Source organism: Trachymyrmex septentrionalis, unplaced genomic scaffold (assembly GCF_001594115.1).
Source record: "Trachymyrmex septentrionalis isolate Tsep2-gDNA-1 unplaced genomic scaffold, Tsep1.0 scaffold31, whole genome shotgun sequence".
NCBI classification, from domain to species: Eukaryota; Metazoa; Arthropoda; class Insecta; order Hymenoptera; family Formicidae; genus Trachymyrmex; species Trachymyrmex septentrionalis.
In genome coordinates, this window is record NW_017305474.1 from 1,076,731 (window position 1) to 1,100,268 (window position 23,538).

The 23,538-nt window shown below is 40.8% G+C and overlaps 1 protein-coding gene across 1 annotated transcript in view; it reads left to right on the forward strand.

Moving 5' to 3' along the window:
* Window positions 1-23,538, forward strand: part of LOC108749666 (Down syndrome cell adhesion molecule-like protein Dscam2) — a 95,860-nt gene that overhangs the window by 9,160 nt on the left and 63,162 nt on the right. Inside the window, exon 2 of the mRNA XM_018488497.1 lies at window positions 18,531-18,857. Coding sequence (XP_018343999.1) covers window positions 18,531-18,857 — 327 coding nt within the window. The remainder of the gene's footprint in view (window positions 1-18,530; window positions 18,858-23,538) is intronic.

Here is a 23,538-nt window from a genome sequence, read left to right on the forward strand (position 1 = left end):
TAATATTCTATCGATTGTAAATATGTGTTATTTTATTGAAAAATATATTTCTATTAAAATACAATTTGTAAGAATTTTTATTGTACATTTTTCTCATTTCCGACGTTACAATCTGAAATAATGAGTAAACAAGAGAGTCTTAACAGTAAAAGAAGCAATAATGTTTCTTTCTTTTAGAAATATTTTATCTCTTGTGCAAAAGGTAGAATGTTTTTTTTTTGACTTTCCAATAATGATGTCTTTTATATGATGAAATATCTTTCTTTAATTGTGTAGTAATTTATTCGTATTTGTTAATGAATAAGAAACGTCTTTTAATGCGTTAAGACAATAAAACAAAGCGGATAAAAAGATAACATTAAATTGACGAATGTTCTGCCATATATAAGTATTTGAAAAACTTTAAAATTATCTCAAGAATTATATTTGATCACGTGAAGAAATTGATAAAGTAAGTTCGAAGCGCGAATGAAGATTGAAAATTGTGCGTCCACGAGGGAATGAATAAAGCAACGGAGTTAGCTGGCGCGCTGCGAAAAGCGGTTGCATAAATAAATTCCAGTTGAACGGCTTAACATGTATCGCGCAGCAGCTAGGTCTCTGCAACGGCAGCTTTGTTAAAAGACGTTGCGCCCGAGGGAGTAACCTGAACGAGGTATACGGAATGACGAGGAGGAAAATAAGAAAGACCCCGGGTGGCGGGTCCTGGTAGTGGCGACAGCGACGGTAGTACCGCACCAGGCAGTAATAAAACGTGACGGGAAGATGGCGAACAATAACGACACTGCAGGTAGCTGGCTGGATATCTGCCAACTAAAATTTTCACGGAGCTAAACGAAAGATATAGAAAAGTTAACAGACGAGCAAGGAGAACGAAGACGATTCCTATCGAAGATAGGATCGTTCAGTGTGTGTTAACCTCTTTAGACTCTGCATTGTAATGTACATTACGTTTGAAGACATTCCATCCGTTTAAATTATTTCATTCTATCGACATCATCTGAGATCTAATGTACACAATAATGTATACGTTGGAAAAATAGTCAAAATTTTGAAAAAAAATTATCTAATTGTTTAGTATGAATTACTTACACACAAAGTACAAAGTACAAAGTACAGTTACAAAGTACGCATAAATTGAATCAAAAAAATTTTTTTAACATGATTTCTATAAAATCAGGTCTGAAAGAGTTAACGGCTGGCAGAAATAACGAGAAAACTTATTTACACCTCATTTATGATGCAGACACACATCTGCTCTCTACCACATATATAAGAAATATTTTGTCTGAAATTTCTTTTGGCTGATATTTTACGAAGCTACGAAGCCTCCTAAAAAGCCGGATTTTGCAATTTAGCTCTTAAAAGTATTATAGTAACTAAAATATACTGTGCCTTACTTATGGTGCAGATATATGTCTTACACTGATATAATATTTTATCTCCTAGAAATAATATTGCGTCATGAGACTTTCCAGTTTCTTTTTTATGAAGCTACAAAGGCACGACCAGAGAGTAACATTGTGCAATTTGGTTTTTAAAACATTATAATAAATAAAATTATCTGCATTAATTTTAATTGTACTATAGTACCCGAATATGAGAGATGAAAATAAATATTTATTTTGCTTCTTCAAAAAGAAACTCTTCTGTGTACGAGTCTTCAAGCGACTTTTCTGATTACGAATATCGCAATTACATTGCGATTGTTCCGATACTCTATCCGTAATTTGAGACAAGAGAAATGCGTCTTCGATAGAGATCTCCACCGTGGCTTCCGCCGATCCTTAAGAACCTTAAACATGCGTAAGTGCCCGTGGGTCTTCTTTAAGCTACAATTTCTCTCCCTCTCTTTTATCTCGTCGTTCACCTAGGTAATTGAACGGAACGAAACAAAAATTGAAAGGCATTCGCCGTAATGGCTTAGCCGAGCGAGATAAGAAAGGAAGACGTGACAGGTATTATCGTATCGGTATCAGATACACGCCAGTCGAAGTTAAACGCGGCATCAGGAAATGTAGGACAAGCGGGAAGGTGAACGCGGACGAATTACGTACGTGGTGCGTGTCGCCGAGCGTAAGATTGATTATCTCCGGTGGTTAACAATTTAACGCAAGGTGAAAATGCCGGCAGCGGGTTATGCAACGCGGCGACGCGAAAAGATGTAAAAGATGTGGGCGGGAGAGTAAAGAAAAAGGTGAAGGTGAAGTGGAGGAAGTAGTAGGTGGAAGAAAGCGGATGGAATAGAGCGGGCACAGAGCGCGTTGCACAGCGGCGCGTAACGAGGGTATGGCGTATACGAGAGAACAATAAGGACGGTATCGCGCGGGATGTCTGCCAAGTAAAACTCGACAGAGTACGAAGAATAAGAACACCGAAGACCCGCCATCTCCTACCAGCCTCCACCCGCCGCTACCCGATATCCACCACGTCAGCCCCTTAATCTCTGGCGGTGTGATAACGTCGACGCAGCATTTTGCATGCTAGACTGCCGCCGCATCCATTCTCGTTTCTCTCCTACCATCGCCCGACGGGCGTCTATTCGACTCCCTCACGTTTCTCTCCTACCCTCGCCCTCGCCCTCGTCCTCGCGAGCGCGTTTCCAAACGCGTACGCCGGCATCAGCGAGCTCTACCACCATCGCCACCGCAACCACCACCACCACCACCACCGCCATTGCCGTACTTGCACTGTCGTACTTGCCGCTCCCGTAATCTACTACCTGCTCAAGCTAGTCTGGCCTAGCTTTATTGCCTATGTAGCGGCTTCCGAGATCCTCCCCGAAGTACGATGTCGCACTCGTGTGCGGAGCCGTGGTGATATCGTGTTCTCTCTCGTCGATAATCGAACTTCACGAATTGCCATCCGTGTATCTTCATCTTCCGCAAAGTGGAGAACGCCCGGGTCTCCAACTCGAGAGATGTAAGTTTCCAGTTTCGATACGAGCGTGGACAGCTAATGCCGCGCACGTACGAAGAATAATTACTCGACCGTATCAAAGGGATGTCCGTTGGGAGGCGCATTGAGAGTATCATGTTTACGACCTTCGTGCTGACCCTCTGAGGAACCTGGGAGCCCTGAAGTAGCGCACGCACAGTATTGCTCTCGTAGAAAGGAAACGTCGATCGTAAAAGCGGCTGTTTCGTTCGAGTAAATTATGTTAGCATTTAGTTTGTTCTTGAGAAACGCGGGAACATCGTGGACCGCATAATAAGAGAAAAGGAAGAAAATAATACGGGAAAGTAACTAATGGCTGTCTCATCCTTTCTTTCCATTCTCACGTCAAAGCAAACTCCAGTAACATCAGTGAGTCAACTTCCTCAACGTTGCGTAATAATTTCCGCGAAGAAGAAGATTCTTTGCGTGAACGTCGGATGTCATCCGCGTCCGTATTTCTCTCGTGTTTGTCGAGCTCTCTCTCTCTCTCTCTCTCTCTCTCTCTCTCTCTCAGGGGTAACGAAATAAAATTCAAGAATTGCCAGTTCCCGAGCAGAACAGCGACACGGCGCGGCGGCAGAAACGGTGTTAACGGTGTCGTGTGGCTGTCGGTGGTGTGGGTGGTTCCATAGTCACGCATTAGGAGGTCGCTCTCTCTGTTCCGTGGCCCCTCTAGGCTCGTACGTTTCAATTTGTCCCCGGCCTCTGATGTAACCACGCGGTCTCATTAGTCGACGGGGCGAAGGAACGGGAGATGGCTCCGTCTCTGTTTCACCCCCGACGTGCGGCTTCGTCGCTCAGCCGTGGCGCGCCACCCTCTCACCCTTTCCTACTCTCACGTCCTCTTTCTCTCTTTCCTTCTACCTCTCGCTCTCTACAATCAACCTTACTGCCGCAGCACTATTCCCAACCTAACTACCTCTTCGCTACGACCACCATCGGCAACGTCACCACTACCATCACCGTCGTCGACTACCGCGTCCGCAGGTATCAGTCTATATACCCTTCACCCTTCGATGTAAGGTACGGACAAACAATTACTTGTTCCACCCTCGTAATTGGTATGCCAGGAAAGAAGCCTCTATCCACCTGTCGGCTCTGCCACGTAAGACTCCTCGAGAAACTTTAGTCCACGGAACGGTAGAACCCCCATCCACTGGTTCCCTCGAAAGCTTCACCGAGCGAGCAGAGGAGCTTTCAGAGAATCGAAATTGCGTCCCGCCGAATGAACGAACTCCTGGCTAGGGCTTCTATGTTTTTATGTCTTACTTTTAGATCTATCTTTATTTTCCTGGGTTTCTTTCTCTTTCTCTATTTTTTTTTCCTCCCTCTCTTTCTTTTTCCCGTCAGGGTCGATGTCAAATAAAGTATTCTTTTGTTGGCGATATTTTTTCACGACTGCGATTCTCGATATTAACGCGAAACAGGAATAATTGTCTCTCTCTCTGAAATACGCACATATGCCACATATCGTTCGCGAATGATCAGCGTTCCATGACGAGGACAATGGCAGCGGTTATAATTATACCGATCGTAATTGCATGTGGAGATAACTCTCATGCGGTAATTTATTATTGGCTCTTACATATAGATATTTAACACGTGAACGTACAACGCACACCAGTGATTTTCGCAAATATAGGAAACAAGTTTAAAGATACGTTTATATGATTAAGTTAGCTCGTGACAAAATTTTAAGTAAATTCTATCGTACCATCATCGAAATACGATGTAATACATCATTTCGAAATACGATTGATTTGACGATAAATAAATCGAACGTAATTACATATTGTCTTTGCAACGCAGCAGTAATGCAACGCGCACTTGCTGTAATAGAATATAGAAGCGTCGTATCAATTTGCGAATGGCAACTAATACATACAACGCGGTTTGAGAGATGATGGTTCCGTCATCAGTGGGTCCTCGCAATATAAGCAATTAAGTGCGTAATTATATGAAACCGCACACGCCTGCGGCAACGGGTACCACAAATTCATTCGACGTGAACCACAAAGCAAATCACTGTCATGCGAAACGCGCCCTGGCAGCCTGTCAAGCATCGCGGAAAAAGTTTCGCCGAAATGTTAATAGTGGCCGACATTTCCGTAGCGTTTATCAGTGCGCCTCCACAATGGAATAAGAGTTGGATTATGACGTGGCGGAAACGCGAAAATCTCATTGTGTTCTTTCGCTTACACAAAATTACGATCAATTATACAGAGAGTAACTCTGCTCAGAGTGAATAGAAAGAAAGAGAGAATTTATAAAGAGGAAATATGTCCTTCCACAGAATGTACATATTAATTGTCGAATTCTTAATTACTATTTATTACATTTAGCACACAATGGTGTTAAAGCAAGATTATTGTCTTTAATTGCTGCTTTTACATTAATACCTTTTATTCCTTTTTATTCATTTTTCTTGCAGGCGTATAAAAGGACTCATTGCTCTATACATTTGACGATTTTTGCAGTTTTAATATTTTTACTGTTTATTGTTAAAAAATTCTAATAATTCACGTGTTGGTTTTTCCGATGCTTTCCCCATTCGCGAAAAACTGTTTACCGTAATCGAACGTATCTGAGAGAGACGGACCCGTAGAATATGTTTGCTCTAATAGTACTGGGAACATGGAACGTAATTTTCTTCTCTGTGTACAAGCTCCGTAATACTCGACATTTTCACGGTATCTCTGATCAGGGCCGGCGTTAGAACTTTCCGAGAGCGGCTAAACGTTATAATAGCAGTTATAATAGTAAAATATATCTCAAAATTTTCGACTCTTTTCCACAAACCGTTTTGTCTACTCAAATTTAAACATAACATACACTAATGATAATTATTTAAAAACTTGATAATCACAATGGAGTTAACATTGTCGATTTTTTCATAAATTCATTCTTAATTAAAGTTTCATCATAAGCGTTTTAATGAAACATCTTAAGGATGTGAAATTATATCTTTATATTTTATGAGAATTTTTATATTTTTAGAATATAAGAGCAAAAAGCAGAAAGATGGTACGATTAATAAAGTTCAATATTATCATAATTTGAACATTATGTATTTCAATGTCAATTGATTTTTGCGCAAATGAAGTTCTTCTCTCGTTTATCAATTTCGATAAACTCTCGCAGTGACGCGTCTATCTGCATCGCGATCGAGCCGGCCCTGTCTTTGATTCTTGGTCCGTACAGAGAGAGAGAGAGAGAGAGAGAGAGAGAGAGAGAGAGAGAGAGAGAGAGAGAGAGAGACTCTGTACTTCCTCACTTGAATGCACTGGCGTGCGTACTTAAAAGTAAATATAATTGGAATGAATGAAATTATACCCGCGCTCATTTTCGCTAATACGATTTTCCTCTTAAGGACGGCGGTCGATCACGGCGTGTGATAGGATTAGGATGGAGAGGTATTCAAGCAGAAAGCTCCTGTAGGCGCGAGGAATACGAGGTTTCCGTTTCCGCCGACGGTAAATGGACATTTACATCGCAAGAAGGGGAACATCGTGATAGACAAGAATGCCGTCATTATGGCGGTGGTTCAGCTCAAGCCAGCCCCTCGATAGTAGATGCGTAAACGAGATAAAAGCATGCAAAAGACGCGCAGTGCAAGCGCTCCGGATACGACGTCGCTTCCTCCTTCCCGCGGCTTTTATCTTCTTTATCCCTCCCGCACCTTCCCCCTCCTCCGAGCTTCGTCCATATTCTTTTATAAACTTTAAGAGGTAATTGAACGTCAACAAACTCCGTATTTCAAATTATTCCGCGTAATATTTCTTTCCTGTCGTGCTTGCGCAACGTTGTGCATTCGCATCGCGTTGGCGCGAGTTACTTGCCGTCTCGTAAATTTTGTGCTTTATTTAACAAGCGGGCTAGCGTAAATAATGCACGATGCTATCGTGTCAAATTTAATATGATAAATCTGCATACCCTTCTATCTAACGATAATCGACGGTTTAATACTGGACGTATCAATTCGTATTCAATTCATTATTGATCTCTATTGTTTCTATTTTTTAAATTACAACTTTTGTATTATTTAGAAAATAAATAATAAAGGACTCTTGAGGTTTGAAACAATGAAAAAATTAAGTATTAAAATTAGATAGACTAATTTTAATCGTGAACCACATTGACTCTTATACGACCCTTAATTTTTTCATTATTACAACTGTTTCTCGTGTAAAAGATAGAATTCTGAAATTTTTGATTTTTCAATAATTATATATTCTTTATATTGATTATCGATTTGGTTCTTTTAGTGACTAGGGGGGAAATATTGGTACGTCTAATGTTAATCCTTAGAGGGCGGGATCATTTCTCACAGTTTTTTCTTTAAGATATCTGTTGTAATTTATTATTTTATTGTATCCTTCAAAATGATACTGTTTCATCGCCGCTACGGTGATTCAGCTTAGTTATCTCAGCTTATCTATCGTATAAACATTAAAGAATAACTTTGTTATCATTGTGATTTTCTTGCTTATTCTACATTTATTATTTCGAAAAAATCAGCTCAATATTCACACCGTGAATGTTATAAAATTCGAGAAACGATGGAATTCCTCGCCTACAGGCAGACGCTTCGTGACCGATTAGCTGCTGGGAACTTTCGCTCTAGTTTTATTTATCGCAAATAGCGCGACATCCGCCGGCTTGTAAAATAGGACGTGAACTTTTTTGATTACGTTCGTCAAGTAGCCGAATACATTGTAGCGAGTACGTCGCACGGCCACGGGTTGGTAGCGCCTTAACCATCTTCGATACGTTACCGCCAGTAATGTGATTCCTGAATTATTCATGAGAAATATGAGTGGTACTTAATCGCGCACTCACCGCCCGACCCGCCCGTGCGCGCGCGCGCGCGCGCGACGCATCCCCCGCGCGATGAAAGTGGTAACGGGCAATTAAATTTAAATTTTAAACGCCGGACTTTATCGTTCGCGATGAATTAATCCGTTTGATACCTATCCGGCGCAGGTCCGGTGCAGCGCGGCGCGGCGTTTGTTTTGTTTGCGGGACCGACGGGCACGACGGAGTGGACGCCTCTGACGTCGCTGCAAACTCGACGGTATAAAAATCATTTTGATTTGCGCGGAACTCGATAACACCGATTTCGGAGGCTTCGCTATTCCGCGCGTGTGCGCCGTTTATCCATGGTGGGGGGGGGGGGGCCAATTAAGAGGAAATTGTATTTCCGAGACGCTTTTCGTGACTATTTTGCTCGACTTCATGCTGAAAGGTACCGGACGACACTTCAAAGATCGAATAAAGGAGGTCGATAATTCGGCGAATTCACCGGCACCGAGTCAACGTACGTTAACAGAGCGGAGAGCAGAGAGAAGCGAGAGAGAACGGCAAAGGGATGTGTGCGGGAGGGGGTGAGAGAGACAGGGGTTGAAGGCCGGCGTGGCTGTGGGTCGATTTTACACGGACAACGTACAATCTCTATGCATGAGGCTCACTGGGGCTACCGTTTCCTAAGTACACAGAATACGTATTTGCATTTCGGTCTTTGTACCGGTGTGTCCTGTTAGTGCGTTGTCCCTCTCTCTCTGCCTGTCACGTACACACTCACATGCTCTCTCTCTCTCTCTCTCTCTCTCTCTCCCTTCCTCCCCTCTCTTCCACTTTGTCTTTCCTACTCTCTCGCTCTTTCTCTTCCTGTTTCTCGCTCGCAGTTCCGCTGTAGTTGGCTGGTTGGCTGGCTTCAGCTTTATGTATACGCGTATAGTCGCTCCGGATCTCTACACGCATAGCGTTAACCGCACTGCGGTTCCCTCGCGAGTCTCAACTATCCCTCCAAGATAGTATTTATAAGCTTCGTATTAAATCATCGTTGAAGACGGGAGGGAACCTCGACACACGTCGCGCGGAGATCCTCCTGACGTTGTTGGATCCAGAAATTTCGCCAAGGGAAATGTCATTGACTGACAGTTGACACTGATGAGCAAGCGAAATCTTTTTAAAGTCAAATGTGAAAAGATAAAATATGAAATTATTATTTTATTATTCAATTTTATCATTATATATTAAAAAGGTACTATTCAAATGTATTATAATTCGTAAAATGTCCTATTTGAAATTGTATGATCGCAAAAAAAGAATAATATAATGGGATCTACGTTTTTTATATCATAGTAGGTCCTCTTAAATTAAAAAGTATTTTTGGAATATTAAAGTTATGATTAAGCAGAAATATTATATAACACTTTGCTATAAATATTTTTTAAGAAAGAGGTTCCTTATAGCCTCCGTGGATCCGCCAATGTCTCCTGACTTTCACCGTGACTATTATTCGGGATACACTCTCAACAAATCGATCAGCACCGTCTGTAAGAAACGCTCGTAAAACAGTGCTCGGATATTTTATATCTTGAAAGTCGAAAGCGATTGCGATGGATGTTAAATGAAACTTTGTTCTCAATAAAATTTGCTGTTTTCGACGCGACTTTGGGGTGGAGGGGTGGGAGGTGTCGAAAATATGCAGCGCCGGGGAAAATTGCATGGAAATTTGCTACGATCAACGGATACTGAGATACACTCTGAAATCGCCGGAATAATTCCCCTTCGACTCTGATATACTGTAGAGGAATTTCGAGAATTCAGAGTTACTCGAAAATAGAGTGAGAGATCGAGCGAGGGAAGGCAAAATCGTGACTGTCAAGTCACGGCGAAATTAACATGGCTTCTTGCCACGATCTGTGAATGTACATTGTCTGCGAACTTGCTGTACGTAAGTCTGCGTGCTCGCAGACCTTGGATTAATTCATTGTTCAAAGATCTCCTGTCTCCGCGAGAAGATCTATTCCAAGGGAACATTCCCTCTATCCCTGCAGCTTCAGAATTACGAAAACTTTTGGATAACGATACGTCGATCAAATCTTGTACCTCTAACAATGAGTCGTGGTTCTGCAAAAAGGTTATTCTCAGGCTCAAAGAAAGGCAATCTGCCCAAATGCCAAAACTTGCTAACTTAATTTACATGGAAACTAGGGAAATGTACGGATATCCCGCTAAGATGAATTTTATTGCATGTTATGCATGGAGAAAAGGATTTTTATTTGGCGTATACGGTAGCTTTAGATTAAACCCCTACTCTTCTCTCCCTCTCTCTCTCTCTCCCTTCCTCTCTCTCTCTCTCTCTCTCTCTCTCTCTCTTTTTCTCTGGAGGCTCAGATTAAATCTCCCTTAAAACGGCCGACTTTACGATCCCGGCTGTCTCGAGCAGTTTCTTTCCGCAGCAGTTTAGTAAGTTAGCCGACCGCCGTAAAGTATCACCGATTTATGGCTTCGGGTTACCGAGCCATCTACTTTGAGAAGAAATCAGCTATTCGATTTTCGAATCGATCGTGCGTATATATTGTACGTATACTGTACGTAACGATGTGCGCAATGAAATATGAATTATAAATTATAGTTGCATTTTTTACACATATATATATATATATACAGGGTGTATATAAAGTACGCTAAAAGATTTTAAAGAACTATTGCCCATACAAATTCAAGACGAAAACTTCATATGATCATATACCCCAAATGGCTTACAATTAATTTCAAAGATTTTTAAAAATCTTTTTGTTTTTTCTAAAAATTTCGAAAACCATTCGTTATTTAGATGAAACTTCAAACAAAGTTTCATCAAAATAATTCGAGTAGTTTTCGAAATTTTTAGAAAAAACGAAATTTTTCCTCTAACTTTGCCATCCTGTATCTTTGAAATAAGCCATTTCGGACATATGATTATATAAAGTTTTTGTCTTGAATTTATGAGCAATCATCCCTTAAAATTTTTTAAGGGATAGTACTTAGTATACATCCTGCATGTATATACAAGGTATCTCACAACCATCGTACAATACTTTCACAGTATATTCTAGAGATAAAGTAGACTAAAAATCCTAATATGACAATGTTGAAGTTGCAATAATTTTTTAAATTATAAGTTAACTTTAACTAATTAATAAGTCAAAAACTATTGTAGCTTCTAATATTTTTATATTAGAATTTTTTACTCTATCTCTAGAATATACTATAAAAGTATTGTATGGTGGTTGTGAGACATCCTTTGTATATATACACACACACACACATATATATATATATATATATATAAGTATGTATCCGTAATTTTCTTGAAATCAAGTATAAATCGCTGCTGTGGCGAGAGAAAGAGAAAAGAGAGAGACCGTCGTCCCGGCGAGCTAACTGAAAATCAGCATGGCCGCTTGGAACTTTTTTTTTTTTTTTATAACCGAGCACCGTGTAGCTTTAATATGTACGCTTGTTTTTTCCTTTTTTTTACAGTCGACCGCCCAAAACGTCGTTTAACTCCGAGCACGAATGTACGTGGCGGGTAGGAAAATTGTACGTGGTGGATATAAAACAAGCAGGCATGACGAATGAAAAGCATCGGACCTGAAAGCGAAGCAATTTTAGGTATTGACCTTTTGACAATGCGCAAAGAGGAAGTACCTGCTTTCGTGCGTGAAGCGTGACGCGACTGGCCGCGGCGACAATTAAATCCGTCGAGCGCACTTTCGTTTCATTATATCCTTCCGATCGATATCTCCCGAGCCGAAAAGTAGACGATGATAATGATGTCATTCGGTATTCGCGGTAAATAGTTGAAACTGTATCTAGTGTGGATAATCGGGATACGTAAAGCCATTTATTTATGCAAAGGCAAAAACGGCGATGGTTAATGACAAAATATTTCAACGTGGAATGAACGTAGTTTAATTAACTTAGCGATCGCGTTTCAAAAGTATTCGTTCACGGGCGGAAAATAATATCGCTCGCGTGCAACGCTTTTATCCTGTTAAAAGTGTTTACTGTATTTTTTGAGGTATTTATGTTTTACGCGATACAATTTAAAAATTTGTAAAAGAGCCCGCGCGGAATCCTGTAATATAGAAAGGCCCGCGGTGTATTTAACCAAGTTAACGTATCGCGATATAATTATTTTCTTTACGCACCAAATATGCAAGCACGTTTAACGTAATAACGCGGCTCGGCGCGAGCGAATAATGACGCTACTTATGTTCGTTTTAAGGTAGCTTTCACGCTCATTATAAGCCGCACGGCCACAGGGGAGGATCGTGGCGGAACAAAAACCGCATACCTCGCAAAATTAGCGGAATTTCCGACCGAAAAATATACCGTGCATTTCTTTTGAGGTTTACTAAAAAAAAAAAAAAAAAATGTACCTCGCAGTATTTATGCGGAAAAAAAGAATTCATCAAAATTATACGAAACCGGAAACGCATCCCGGTGGAATGACGTAAAACGGGGAGGTGGATTGACAAACGTTGAAATATTAGTCCGTTATTTTTTTCGCGGGAGGTCCCTCCAGCGTATCGATAACCCGTAAATACATTTCGGCGTAACGGTGTAATTATAGTTTTGCGGTCGACAATTTTCGAGTGCGCTAACCGTTTTCGCTAGCTGGAATTTCGGGAAAATCACGAACGATTCGTAACTATACGAGCATGTTAATATTATTCAAGCCGCGATACATGATAACATGGACTATCTATATTATCGTTGAACTAGCTAATCTCTGATGCGGTAACGTGAATAAATTTCCGGATGATAACGCGAAACGCACCGAAATTTAATGGCGAAGCTTTATCGCGTAAAGTTCAGTAGTTAACGCATACCATGGGGTTTGCCGCATCGCCTTCCACCATTCACGAATCAATTTGGTGAAGTGCTATTTATATTTTAACTAAAGTATTACGGTGGGGGAGGGGGGAGGGGGATGGAAGAGAAAATGGGCTCATACATACATTAATCTTCCACCGTTCGCATTGGTACGCCGCATAGTTGCGCGATCGCGCGAAAACATCGGCGATAAGCTGCTCAACTAGAAATCAGATTGCAGAGACAAGATAATGGCCGGCACTCTAATCGTAGATTAGCTATTCCGTAATACGAAATAATTAACGTTCGATCGCAGATACTGCAGGGGCTCAATTAAATGGACAAGCGCTGCTGACGCAGGCAATTAACGTGCACCGAATGGTGTGCCTTACTGTGTAACGAAGATAATTTTGCCCAATTTTGTCCACTGTTGTGGCACATCGTGCGATACCGTTGCCGTGTGTAAATACAGGATATCGCGAAATCATACAATTTTTCGTCCGATTGTGAATCCGATAATAAGAACTTAACGATAGTTCCAACGTGTTATTTTTTTTTTTTTTTCAGAGATAAACAATTCCAAATTTTCACAAATCAGATTTTTCAGCACGTAGATAAAATCCTTTCATTCCTGTGCGTTCTTTTACCTTATAACAGGATTTTGATTGACATTTCGTACTACGGTCTTTTAAGGTAAAGCGTAAAGCCGAGTAAAATCGTAAAACGTGGGGATCGCAAGTTCAAAGGCCTCGAGAGGGTCGATGTAATAGTAGAGCAGAGTGGAGAACTTTCGATTAATAATCCACTGCACAGACTGGACGCGCCGGTTAGATTCAGAGATTGTTACGGGGATTAAATTTATACCTCAAGAATGCAAAATCAAATTTGCAATTATAACATTAGCCGAGATCTTCCAAGGTTCACTACTGCTTCTACAGTCTCTTTCTCATTTTACTTTCAAGAAATCTGTTTATTTTTTTATAAATTCTACGTGTAATAATTTTATTGACAAAAACATACTGCGATTCTTTAGAAAAGAAACATTTATTTCCGAATTGATAAAATCACTTTGTACGTTATTTATAATAAATTATTTTTTATTACAGAAATTGAGAGTACAATAAGTATTTTATTTTTTATATTACGTTTTATCATTTGTATTACTTTTTCTACTCAATTTCTACAACAAATACATATAAGATAACCTAAAGAGTAACTCACAAAGTAACATTTCCAACCCTGCATTTATTGTAATGAAATAATTGTTGTGGAATTGGAAATTTAATTGGTCGAAAACTGACGATCGCCGCGATTTTTGATCCCTACTGGAAAAGCATTCGTCTGTAAGTTCATGCCTGTAATTCGTCGATAGGTCTACGACGCGTCAAGGAAAATACTGCACGATCCGTTTTAATATCATCCGTTTTACACGTTTTATCCGTTTTACATTTCAATAATTCTATTGACGATTAAACTCCTTTAGAACAACATTTCATATCACGCACACACGCGGGTGATTTATTAGCCAATTGCATGCCTCATAATTCAATCACACGATATTTGAAATCATGTTTTATCTTTACATTAACAATAATGTAGGCGTTTGTTTAATGAAATAATTTGTAAATCAATAAGTGAATTCTCTTTGTAGGGATATCTGTTTTTCGATCTTCCATAATAACGTAAAATTGCCGCGCGAATATTTATATATTAAATTGAAATATACAATTGAAATATAAAATCCTCGTTCGATGCGTCAGCGATTCTGTCGCCCATTCCAAGCGACACGCGTCCGACGAAGACGAGATGCGGGGGATTCGCGAATATGTCGCTGATGGAAATTACTCGTTGTGCCCTGGAGAATTGCACGCGGGATGTCCGACGGTGGGAAGTAAAGTACGATGATGATCGGCGTTGGAAGGCGGATAAACTCTGTTCCCTCTCTTTCCGAACCTTCTCTGACTTCTCTGGTGCCGTATAATGACTAACAATCCCTCCGCACGAGCCGTTGAAACAATGGAAACAATACAGTGATACGAGAAAGCCGGTTTGCATTGTCGGACAAACCACAGACAGGGCTCCTCATTTTCCCTCCTTTGCGTCCCTTTCTTCTTTCTACCCTATTCGTCTGCATCCACCGCGATCTGTGGTACATCTATATATACATATATATATCATTCTTCCGTTCTTCTCCCTGATTCCATCTCACTTTGTGCTATCCAATACCGCACAGTCGTTCGCGTTTTGTCTGTTTCTGCACCCGTGGATATTCCTGACTTAACTTTTTCTTCCATCCTTCTCTTCGTCCCTCTTCGGAAAGCGCGGAAAGAATCGTACGCCGCTGAATAGACGTTGATTCCGGAGCGGAGACTGCTCCCTTCGACGCTTCTTCCGCCCTTTATACGCGCGCCGGCAGCACTAAGGGTTTTACCTTCTCATTCTTCATCGGCAATTAGTCAGCGATGCTAAGTTCGCCGGTGCCGTTATTAGTCGCGCTGACTTTTCGAAATTATGAGGAGTGAAATGAGGAGTGAACGATATCTTGCGCGTTACTCGTCGGCAAAATTTTTCACAGTCTAAAATGTATTACGCGAACGGTTAAAATGTACTATAAAATAATGCATCGTTCGAAATTCGAGAGATTTAATATTTTATTTAAACAAGGAAAATATCTGTGGAGGGAGAGAGAGAAAGAGAGAGAGAGAGAGAGAGAGAGAGAGAGACTTGAAATACATATAGGGAATTAATTGATTTAACCATAACATGACATATTTTTGATAAATTAAATAAAAACACTCTTTGTAGAATAAACTCTCTTTGTAGAAATATCTATTTTTTATTCTCTTTCATTTTTTGTAATAATTTCATTTCAATATAAATATAATCGAAGTAAATTCTCACTTAACGTCCTATTAAAAATATTCATATATGAAGTTGCACATATTTTACAAAAATATCTGTGTATTATAATTTCAAGCTTTTCCAAAGTGCCTACATATTTTTATTTTCATCTTTGTGCGAAGTCCTACATAAAAATCCTAGATATAAGATATCAAATAAGAATATTTATAATATTGTCAAATTATTTCTACTGTACGCGTGACGTCCGGAAGGAAACTATCAGCAGGTTTCTCTTCGAACGACTAATGGCAACTACGTTGTTCCACCAAAGTACCGGGTGCACTGGACGGAACGTGAATAAAAGCGGCACTTGAGGCAAACTAGAGAGAGAGAGAGAGCGAATTCTCGAAGGATGTTGACATAAAACATTATACGGCTGGTCGCCGCGCCCTCAATCTCATCTCGTCTCTTCAACGGCCGCCTGCTAAGAAGCACAAGTACGCGTCTTCGGGGATACGCTTGTGATGATACGTTGAGGGTTGAACGTAGTGTTACGCTACGTTCTAGTCTGTCAACGTATCGTTTACAACAGCCGACTTGATGATCGTGTTCTCTCCCTCTCTCTCTCTCTCTCTCTCTCTCTCTCTCGGTCTTGCTGAATGGTCCCAGAGAGGGTGTGTAGTTGAGTACGTGCCAGAGTAGATGCAACCCTTAGCTACGCATTCGCTCGTCCCTCCACTCACCGTCCATTGTTTAGCTATTTCGATGAGCCAACGTATTTCGAGTGCGTTCGACGTGGCTCGATTCTTGGTCTGTTTCCGTTAATCTGAATCTGACATATAATCTAATAAGAACGTAGGATTTTGCGGAATTCGAGAAGATTTACATGCCGGAGGAACATTGAATCGATCGTACATCGTGAAGTTACGAGAACGCGTATCCATCAACGTATAAATAAAAAAAGAGTAAAGTTCGCGCGATTAATCTTTCTGATATAACGCTCCTGTTACGTTCGTAATCCAATACGATTCAAGAAGAGACGAGATCAGAGATCCGAGATCATATTTCTGATGTATGCCACCAATCCGGGGAAATTCCCGTTAACGATCGAATCGCAAGACGACCGATGTACGTCAGAGGGTTGTACGGACATCGGTGGAATTGTAATGTGAACCGGGGGGGAACTCATGGAAGATGAAGAGTTAACTTTTCATGCGAGACACCTTCCCCACCCTACTCTTCCTCCCGCGGGGAAATGATTACGGAGCTCGGGGTGAATGTAGGTCGCAAGATATATCCAATCGCAGGTCCGCACTGCACTGGCTATCCGGGCGATGGTGGAGTACGCTCAACGTTAAGATTCGAAACTCTGTCGGCTTTGAAGAAAGAGGGGCGGCGAAAGAACGAGAGAGAAAATGAGAGAGAGAGAGAGAGAGAGAGAGAGAGAGAGATGGGGGGAAGAGGGTGAGAGGGTAAGGCAGGAAGTAAATCTTTGCTAGGTACTACAGCTTTTATAGGAGAGAGTCCACGATTTTCTTTTTCGAGAAAACGATAACTTTCCGGATTCGAACGTGCACGTCCGAGAGACGATGCCGCGAGGGTGGGGAATCCGCCAAGCTACTAGAAACGTTGCCTTGGCTTATAGGAGATAAGTAATCAAGATTTAAGCTCGCCAGGCTCGCGTAAGGGAAGAGAATTGCCAACGTAAGCGCTCATCGGAGAGACTCGAACCAAAACAACTTCCGACCTCGCTACTTTCGGCCATACTCGGCTACTGAGAGTACTTTGGACTCGAGCCTGCGTCGGGATAGATAAAAGCACGTAATTTTAGTAAAGCCAAGCCATCTAACTGTGTGTATACGTGTGCGTGCGTATGTGTGTACTTTGACTTGTAAATTTATAATTAGAGTATACAAGCCGATAGTATCGTTGATAATTCATGTCGCGACTGCGACTCGCGGGTGCGATAATAATAATTCTCCTTTTTTTCCCATAACGCTGCATTTGCGTAATTCGCCCCAAAGTTTCGCGCTAAAGTTGAAACTTTACGCTAAAACGCCCCCGTACGCCCCGAAATTCCTAAAACGCGCCGCCTTTGACGTACTTCGATCGCGATTTCGTCAGAAGCACACGGGGAAACACGCCACGAGAAGCGCGCACGTCATTCGTTGCACGTTCTGCAACGTGGATAGTCCGCACTTGGCCGAGCCAGCAGCTTCCAGATGAGCAATGCTGGAGGGAATGCGGAATACATCGGGAGCGAACCGGCATTCCTACTTAAATCAACATAACTCGGGTGATGAATGGTTAACAGGCTTCGGCGGGTGAGGAGGGTGACGGGGGGAGGGGGGAGGAGGGAGAGGGGATCGGGACGTGCAATGCGCTCCATTTATGGAAGCTATTACGGCCGAATTTCAGCGTTAAATGTATGATTTATGGCCGGGCGTATTATCTTCGTTCATGTCCGTCGACGATACAGTGCACGTCCCACCGCTGCTCTTCCGCCTCTCTCTCTCTCTCTCTCTCTCTCTCTCTCTCGCTGCCGTGTGACCCTCCCTTTCCCTCCCCGTCCAGAAAATTACTTCGCATTCGGCCGGTGCGGTGGCGAACGAAAAATCCACCGCCGAGTGTCCATTCGTTGACGCTGCTGCGTGATTAATGCGTTTCTGATTGTTATTCGTAATACTCCAGAATTTATGGCGCATTAGAACGCTCAAAATGAAGCGCGCCCGCGCTGGCCCTCGAAATCGCTCCGTCCGCGTCCGTATACGGGTCCGCGCGAAGAGACTCGCGACAAGTCCGGATTTCGGGTGTTCCGGCCGAGTTTTCCGGGAATTCCGCGAAAGCACGAAGGTGGTAATGGAAATTTTAAGCGTATTTAAAGTTGTATGGCGCGCCGCGGCCCGCGGCGTTGCGAAATGAATAATGAAAAAGAAAGGCGGAAGGCAGATATCCGCGAAATATGTATACGCTAGGCGGAGAAAGGGCGGAGGGAAAGGAGCGGTAATCTTAATTGAATACAGTTAAGCCGCTTTACGTCCTACCGTTAATATATATATATATCTATATATCTAACGTTCGTCCTGTTCCGTGTTACGAAGCAGGTACCTCCGACGCCTCCTACGAAACGCAGGGGCCCAGCTTCGTGACGGAGCCGCCGTCAAGGGTGGAGTTCACCAACGTGAACGGCGGCCGGGTGGATTGCACCGTGCGAGGAAATCCACTGCCAACCGTCGACTGGCTCGCGGCGGACGGCGGCAGTATAACGAACATCCTCGGCATCAGGCATGTCCTCGGCAACGGGACGATACACTTCCCCGCGTTCGAGGCCGAAGCCTTCCGGCAGGATGTCCACTGGGCCATTTACAAGTGCTCCGCCGTCAACAGTGTCGGTGCGGTCGTTAGCAGAGACGTCACCGTCAGAGCAGGTACGTCAACCGAGCGAAACTCCGCCGAGCTCGTTATCTGCGGTCCGCTTCTCTGCATTATTCCCCGTTGCTTCCCGAGACACCGTCGACGTCCTCCTCCTCGTCCTCGTATTCTACGGAGGTCGTGCAGGAGATGAAGACCTCGCGAATGACGCGTGCGCGTGCCTATCCACAGACGATGGACTCATGCTTACAGATTCGATCGCCACTTCTCCGCTCTCCGGACGGTGAGATGAAATTTCCTTCTCGCACACGTTTATGCATCGTATCGGATTATAATCGGCGAACTAAGTAATGGGGCTGTCTCTCCGTCGTGTCACAGCGGAGTCTAGAGGATAATGGAATAACTAGATATTACTAGATTGAAATCGCAATTTGGTATTCCATTGAAAGGTAACGTTATAGAGAAATCTTGGAAATAATCAAGTTATTAAGAACTGTACAATTTACGTTATCGTATTAGACAATTATTGCCGCATCTTCAAAGAATTGTATAGTGTATATTATCGTATTAGACATTTATTGGAAAATTAAAGAGCTTTAAATAAGAGAGCCTTTTCGCGGTGAATTCTAATGTAATAATCAAATAATTGAGCTAATTGATTTTCGATTTAAAAAAAATAGTTTTACTTGTCACAACTTGAGGTTTCAGCAAGTTACATAAATTACTGTGCTTAATAATAAGTATCCTGCACGCAAGGAACATTTTTGCTGAAGTATCTAAAAATTTAAATAGATACAGAAGTGAAAATAATTTTGTTGGATCAACTGTTAAAATAATTATGTAGGACGCTCAAACTGGTTGCTAAAACCGGAAAACTTTTTGCAGCACTACTCATCATGCTTGAGTTCCTAAACAATTATTTTGATGGTCCAACAAAATTATTTTCCGAGCTACATCCAAATTTTTAAGTGCTTCAGAAAAATTGTTCTTTCCGTATACTATGAAAGTGTATGGAGAAAACTTGGAAGTAATCAAGTTATATTCTGAATTATTTGCACATCGTATGTTAAAAATTCCCGGATGGCACAATTCGTTCTGCATATAAATGTTTTATGAACATTTTCCGGAAACTTTGGAATATTCTCAAAAGATATGTGTATATAAAGTAAAAAGAACGTTCTAGGAATATTTGTGTAACATGTTCAATGAGACTGTTTTGTGTAATTTTAAAAAAGTTCATGAGTTATAAAAACAGGCTCGGTTGAATTTGTACCTTCTTTAGTTATACTGTTGAAAGAAGTGTATCGAATGTAATACAAATCACATGTTTCAAACGATCTACTCAATTTTTTCGGTTAATTTAACACAAAATGAATATGTTAGAAGGTTACACAAATATTATGTAATAGAATAAATACAAGAAGGGTAATATTGACACAGTTTGTTAACAAATCGTGGAAGCATTTTTTTTTTTTTAGTAAAATTAACATTTATGTATGTTAAATTAACCCATATTTTATTTATTTATCTTAGAATTTACATTTTAAAACACTTTATTATGTTATTTGTTCACTTACTCATAAATAGTATCATTTCGACAGAAAGAAACGTTGAATATAACACAATATAAAAGTTTAACACAAAATCTTTATATAACATGATCATATTATTTGAAATTGACATTCGAATATGTTAAAAAATTTAATACAAACAGATGACAAGAACGTGAGTGGACTGTTTCCAACATACATATGTAATATTTTTGTGTACAAATTTGGACACAGGACATAGTCAATGTTATGTGCAAGACGTTAAAGAAGCAAGAAAAGATGAAGTTAATTTGATTACAATGCAGAAACATGATTAGCGACTGCAAGATTCAGGCGTGAATTATTACTCTGTATAAGAAATCTTTCCCAAGCAATATTCCTAATAGAATATTTTTAAAACATTCGAAATGTTCAATAAAATTTTAAACGTTTTAGAAATAGTTTGTAAATGTTCAGTGTATTCCCGAAGAAAGATATTGGTATCGATGTATGTAAAATATTCATAGACTAATGTGTTATCTGGATTAAGACAATTGAAGAATTGTGACAATTTATATTATCATATCAGACAATTATCGATTAATTAAATAAAAGACCTTTAAAACGAGCTAATTTTGCGGTGAAATCTCAAGTAATAATTAAATAACCGAGTTAACTTGATTTCCGATTTAAAAAGGTTTCACTGTGTTATACTTGAAGTTTCTAGTATTAGTAAATTAAATAAGTTACTGCAAAGAAATAACGGTTTTGCTGAACTATCGAAAAGTTCAACTAGAGATACAGATCTAAAAATAATTTTGTTAGGCTATTAAAATAATTATGTAGGTCAAACTGGTCGTTAGAATATCAAAACTGTTCGCAGCATTGCTCATTAAGCTGGAGTTTCTTACATAATTATTTTGATGGTTCAACAAAATTATTTTTATATCTAGATATACTGAAATTTTTCGATACTTCAACAAAATTGTTTTTTTTTCACGTGTAAATATTCATCTTGGTATGAATGATAAAATAAGCGTGTGATCTGATTGAAATTTTTGAAATCTATTGAACCAATTCCCTAACGTTTCTCTAAATTTCTTCATGTAAAAGATTTCGCACACAAGAGTCTTCAATATTTATCTGCTTTTTTTTTTTTTTTTTTTTTTTAAGGAAAATAGAGTTTGACAGGCGCGGAGCTGATGGAATATATTAGAAATTGCGTATTGAGCAGCCATGGTACTTAGTTACTGAAATCACGTTAATGGAAAAGAGATCCGTCTACGAATTCTTTTTGCTCGACGACGCGATACCTTCCAAAACTCACGTCTACAAGAGTATCGAAGTAGAAGACGGCGAGAAAAGAGAAAGAGGTAGGGACGGGTAAATGGAGTAAAAGGAGGCCGCGAGGCGCCTTAAAAATAGAGCTTCCGCCAGGTCAACGAACCGGAAGATATCTTATCGACCTAATACGCCCGTAAATCATCGTCGCGTGAACGCAGCCCATACCTTTTCAGATTCATGCCTGGTGCCCGCTGCCGCGTCAGCCCCTAGTATCCGCCTCAGCCATTTCCTTTTTGCTCATCTCCTCCACGGTTTCATCCTGCCTTTTCCTTCGCCCTTCCCCTCGCTGCTTCCGTGCTCGACGCCCGGCTTCAGCTAGCGCTTCCTTCCGTCCTCGAGAAAAATCTTTCGGGCGCGCACGCCCTATTCTTGGAAACAAAATGGATATGATTGCGTGCACGATCGTTCGAGTACGTTGCTAGTTGCCGCCGGAAATGTCACCTTTTTCGTTTTCTCACCACCTCGGCAGCTGCCGCGTGTAATAGCGACATTTTGTCGAAAAAAGAAAAAAAAAATGGAGAGAGGAAGAAGGCGATAGCCTGTCATGGCGGGGTTACTCTGTCTCTGTAAGGAAGATAACTTTCCGCCACTTTAAAAGGAAGCTCCCGTAAGGGGATTGGTTTCTAAAGAAGCAGTTTATGATTCTTCTTTCCATTTTCATACGAGAACCACTTCGTGGCTTATCTTGCTTATTTTTCTAGAGGCTAAAAGATACATTTCTAATGACGATACGTTACGTTCGTTGTTTCCTGTACACACGGAATTCGGCCGAAAAACATCCCATCTCGCGGGAGTAACTTCCATCATTCAGTATTTTCCCGCAGAGTTACGAGACAAACAAGCCATTAGTCTCGTCGTTACTTGACATATTTCATCATCGATCCCAAACGTCCCGAACGATGTAAGGCAAACGACATAAAAGATGACGAGAGGTGGCAGAAAATAACTGCCGCCAGGGCATCGTTGCAAGAAAGTTCAAGCTCGGGAATATGGAGTATTTTATTCGAGAATACGCGTGCTACCTTATGTGACATGACTTGCTGTACGCATAATAAGCTGAAAAGATATAGAAAAATTCAGTTCTATCGGTACAGTGAGGAGTCGTATAACGAGAACCGGATAACGAATACCATTTTGCAGATATTGGCGTTCGCCTTCGCTGTTTGCCTGTATTCATCACGGATTCGTGTTAGCTCGGGGGCAAACTGAATTTCGTATTCAGCTCGAACAACTCGCAGAACTCGTTATTTATTTCGTAGAATAGAAATACAACAAAGTGGACGCGACTCGAGAAACACATTATGTACCTCGAAGATTCGGCAGCCGTTGTTTACTGTTCGCTCAAATGATACGCATACATAAAGTACACGTACATACTAAGCACAAAACAAACGTTACACAACGATATTACTTTGCGAATATATGATACGTACGACGTGTGTCGCCTTACACCGAGAAAATGAGTAAGTTTAACGACCGCACTAGACTCTTTTATAAAAACTACCGGGAGGAACCACGTCGCTCGCTTTTACGAGACGGACTTTTACTCACGTTTTCCACCTCGTGTCGTGTTTCTCAGCTTAGTAGTTTATTGTTTAAAAATAACTGGGATATGTCGACGTTTTTTATCTTTTGACTACGAAGATTATTATTATTTATTGGTATTAAATAATACTATTTAATTCGTCTGTTTTTATTGAAGCAGAATCTGAAGGAATTTATTATAGAATTTATATTGTATTAAGGAAGAAAGAAAAAAATTATTATAATATTTCTTTTAATAATTCATTATTAATACATGTACAATTTTTATTTTGTTTATTCTAAATTAATTACATTTTTATTTAAGAGCGCGCGAATACAC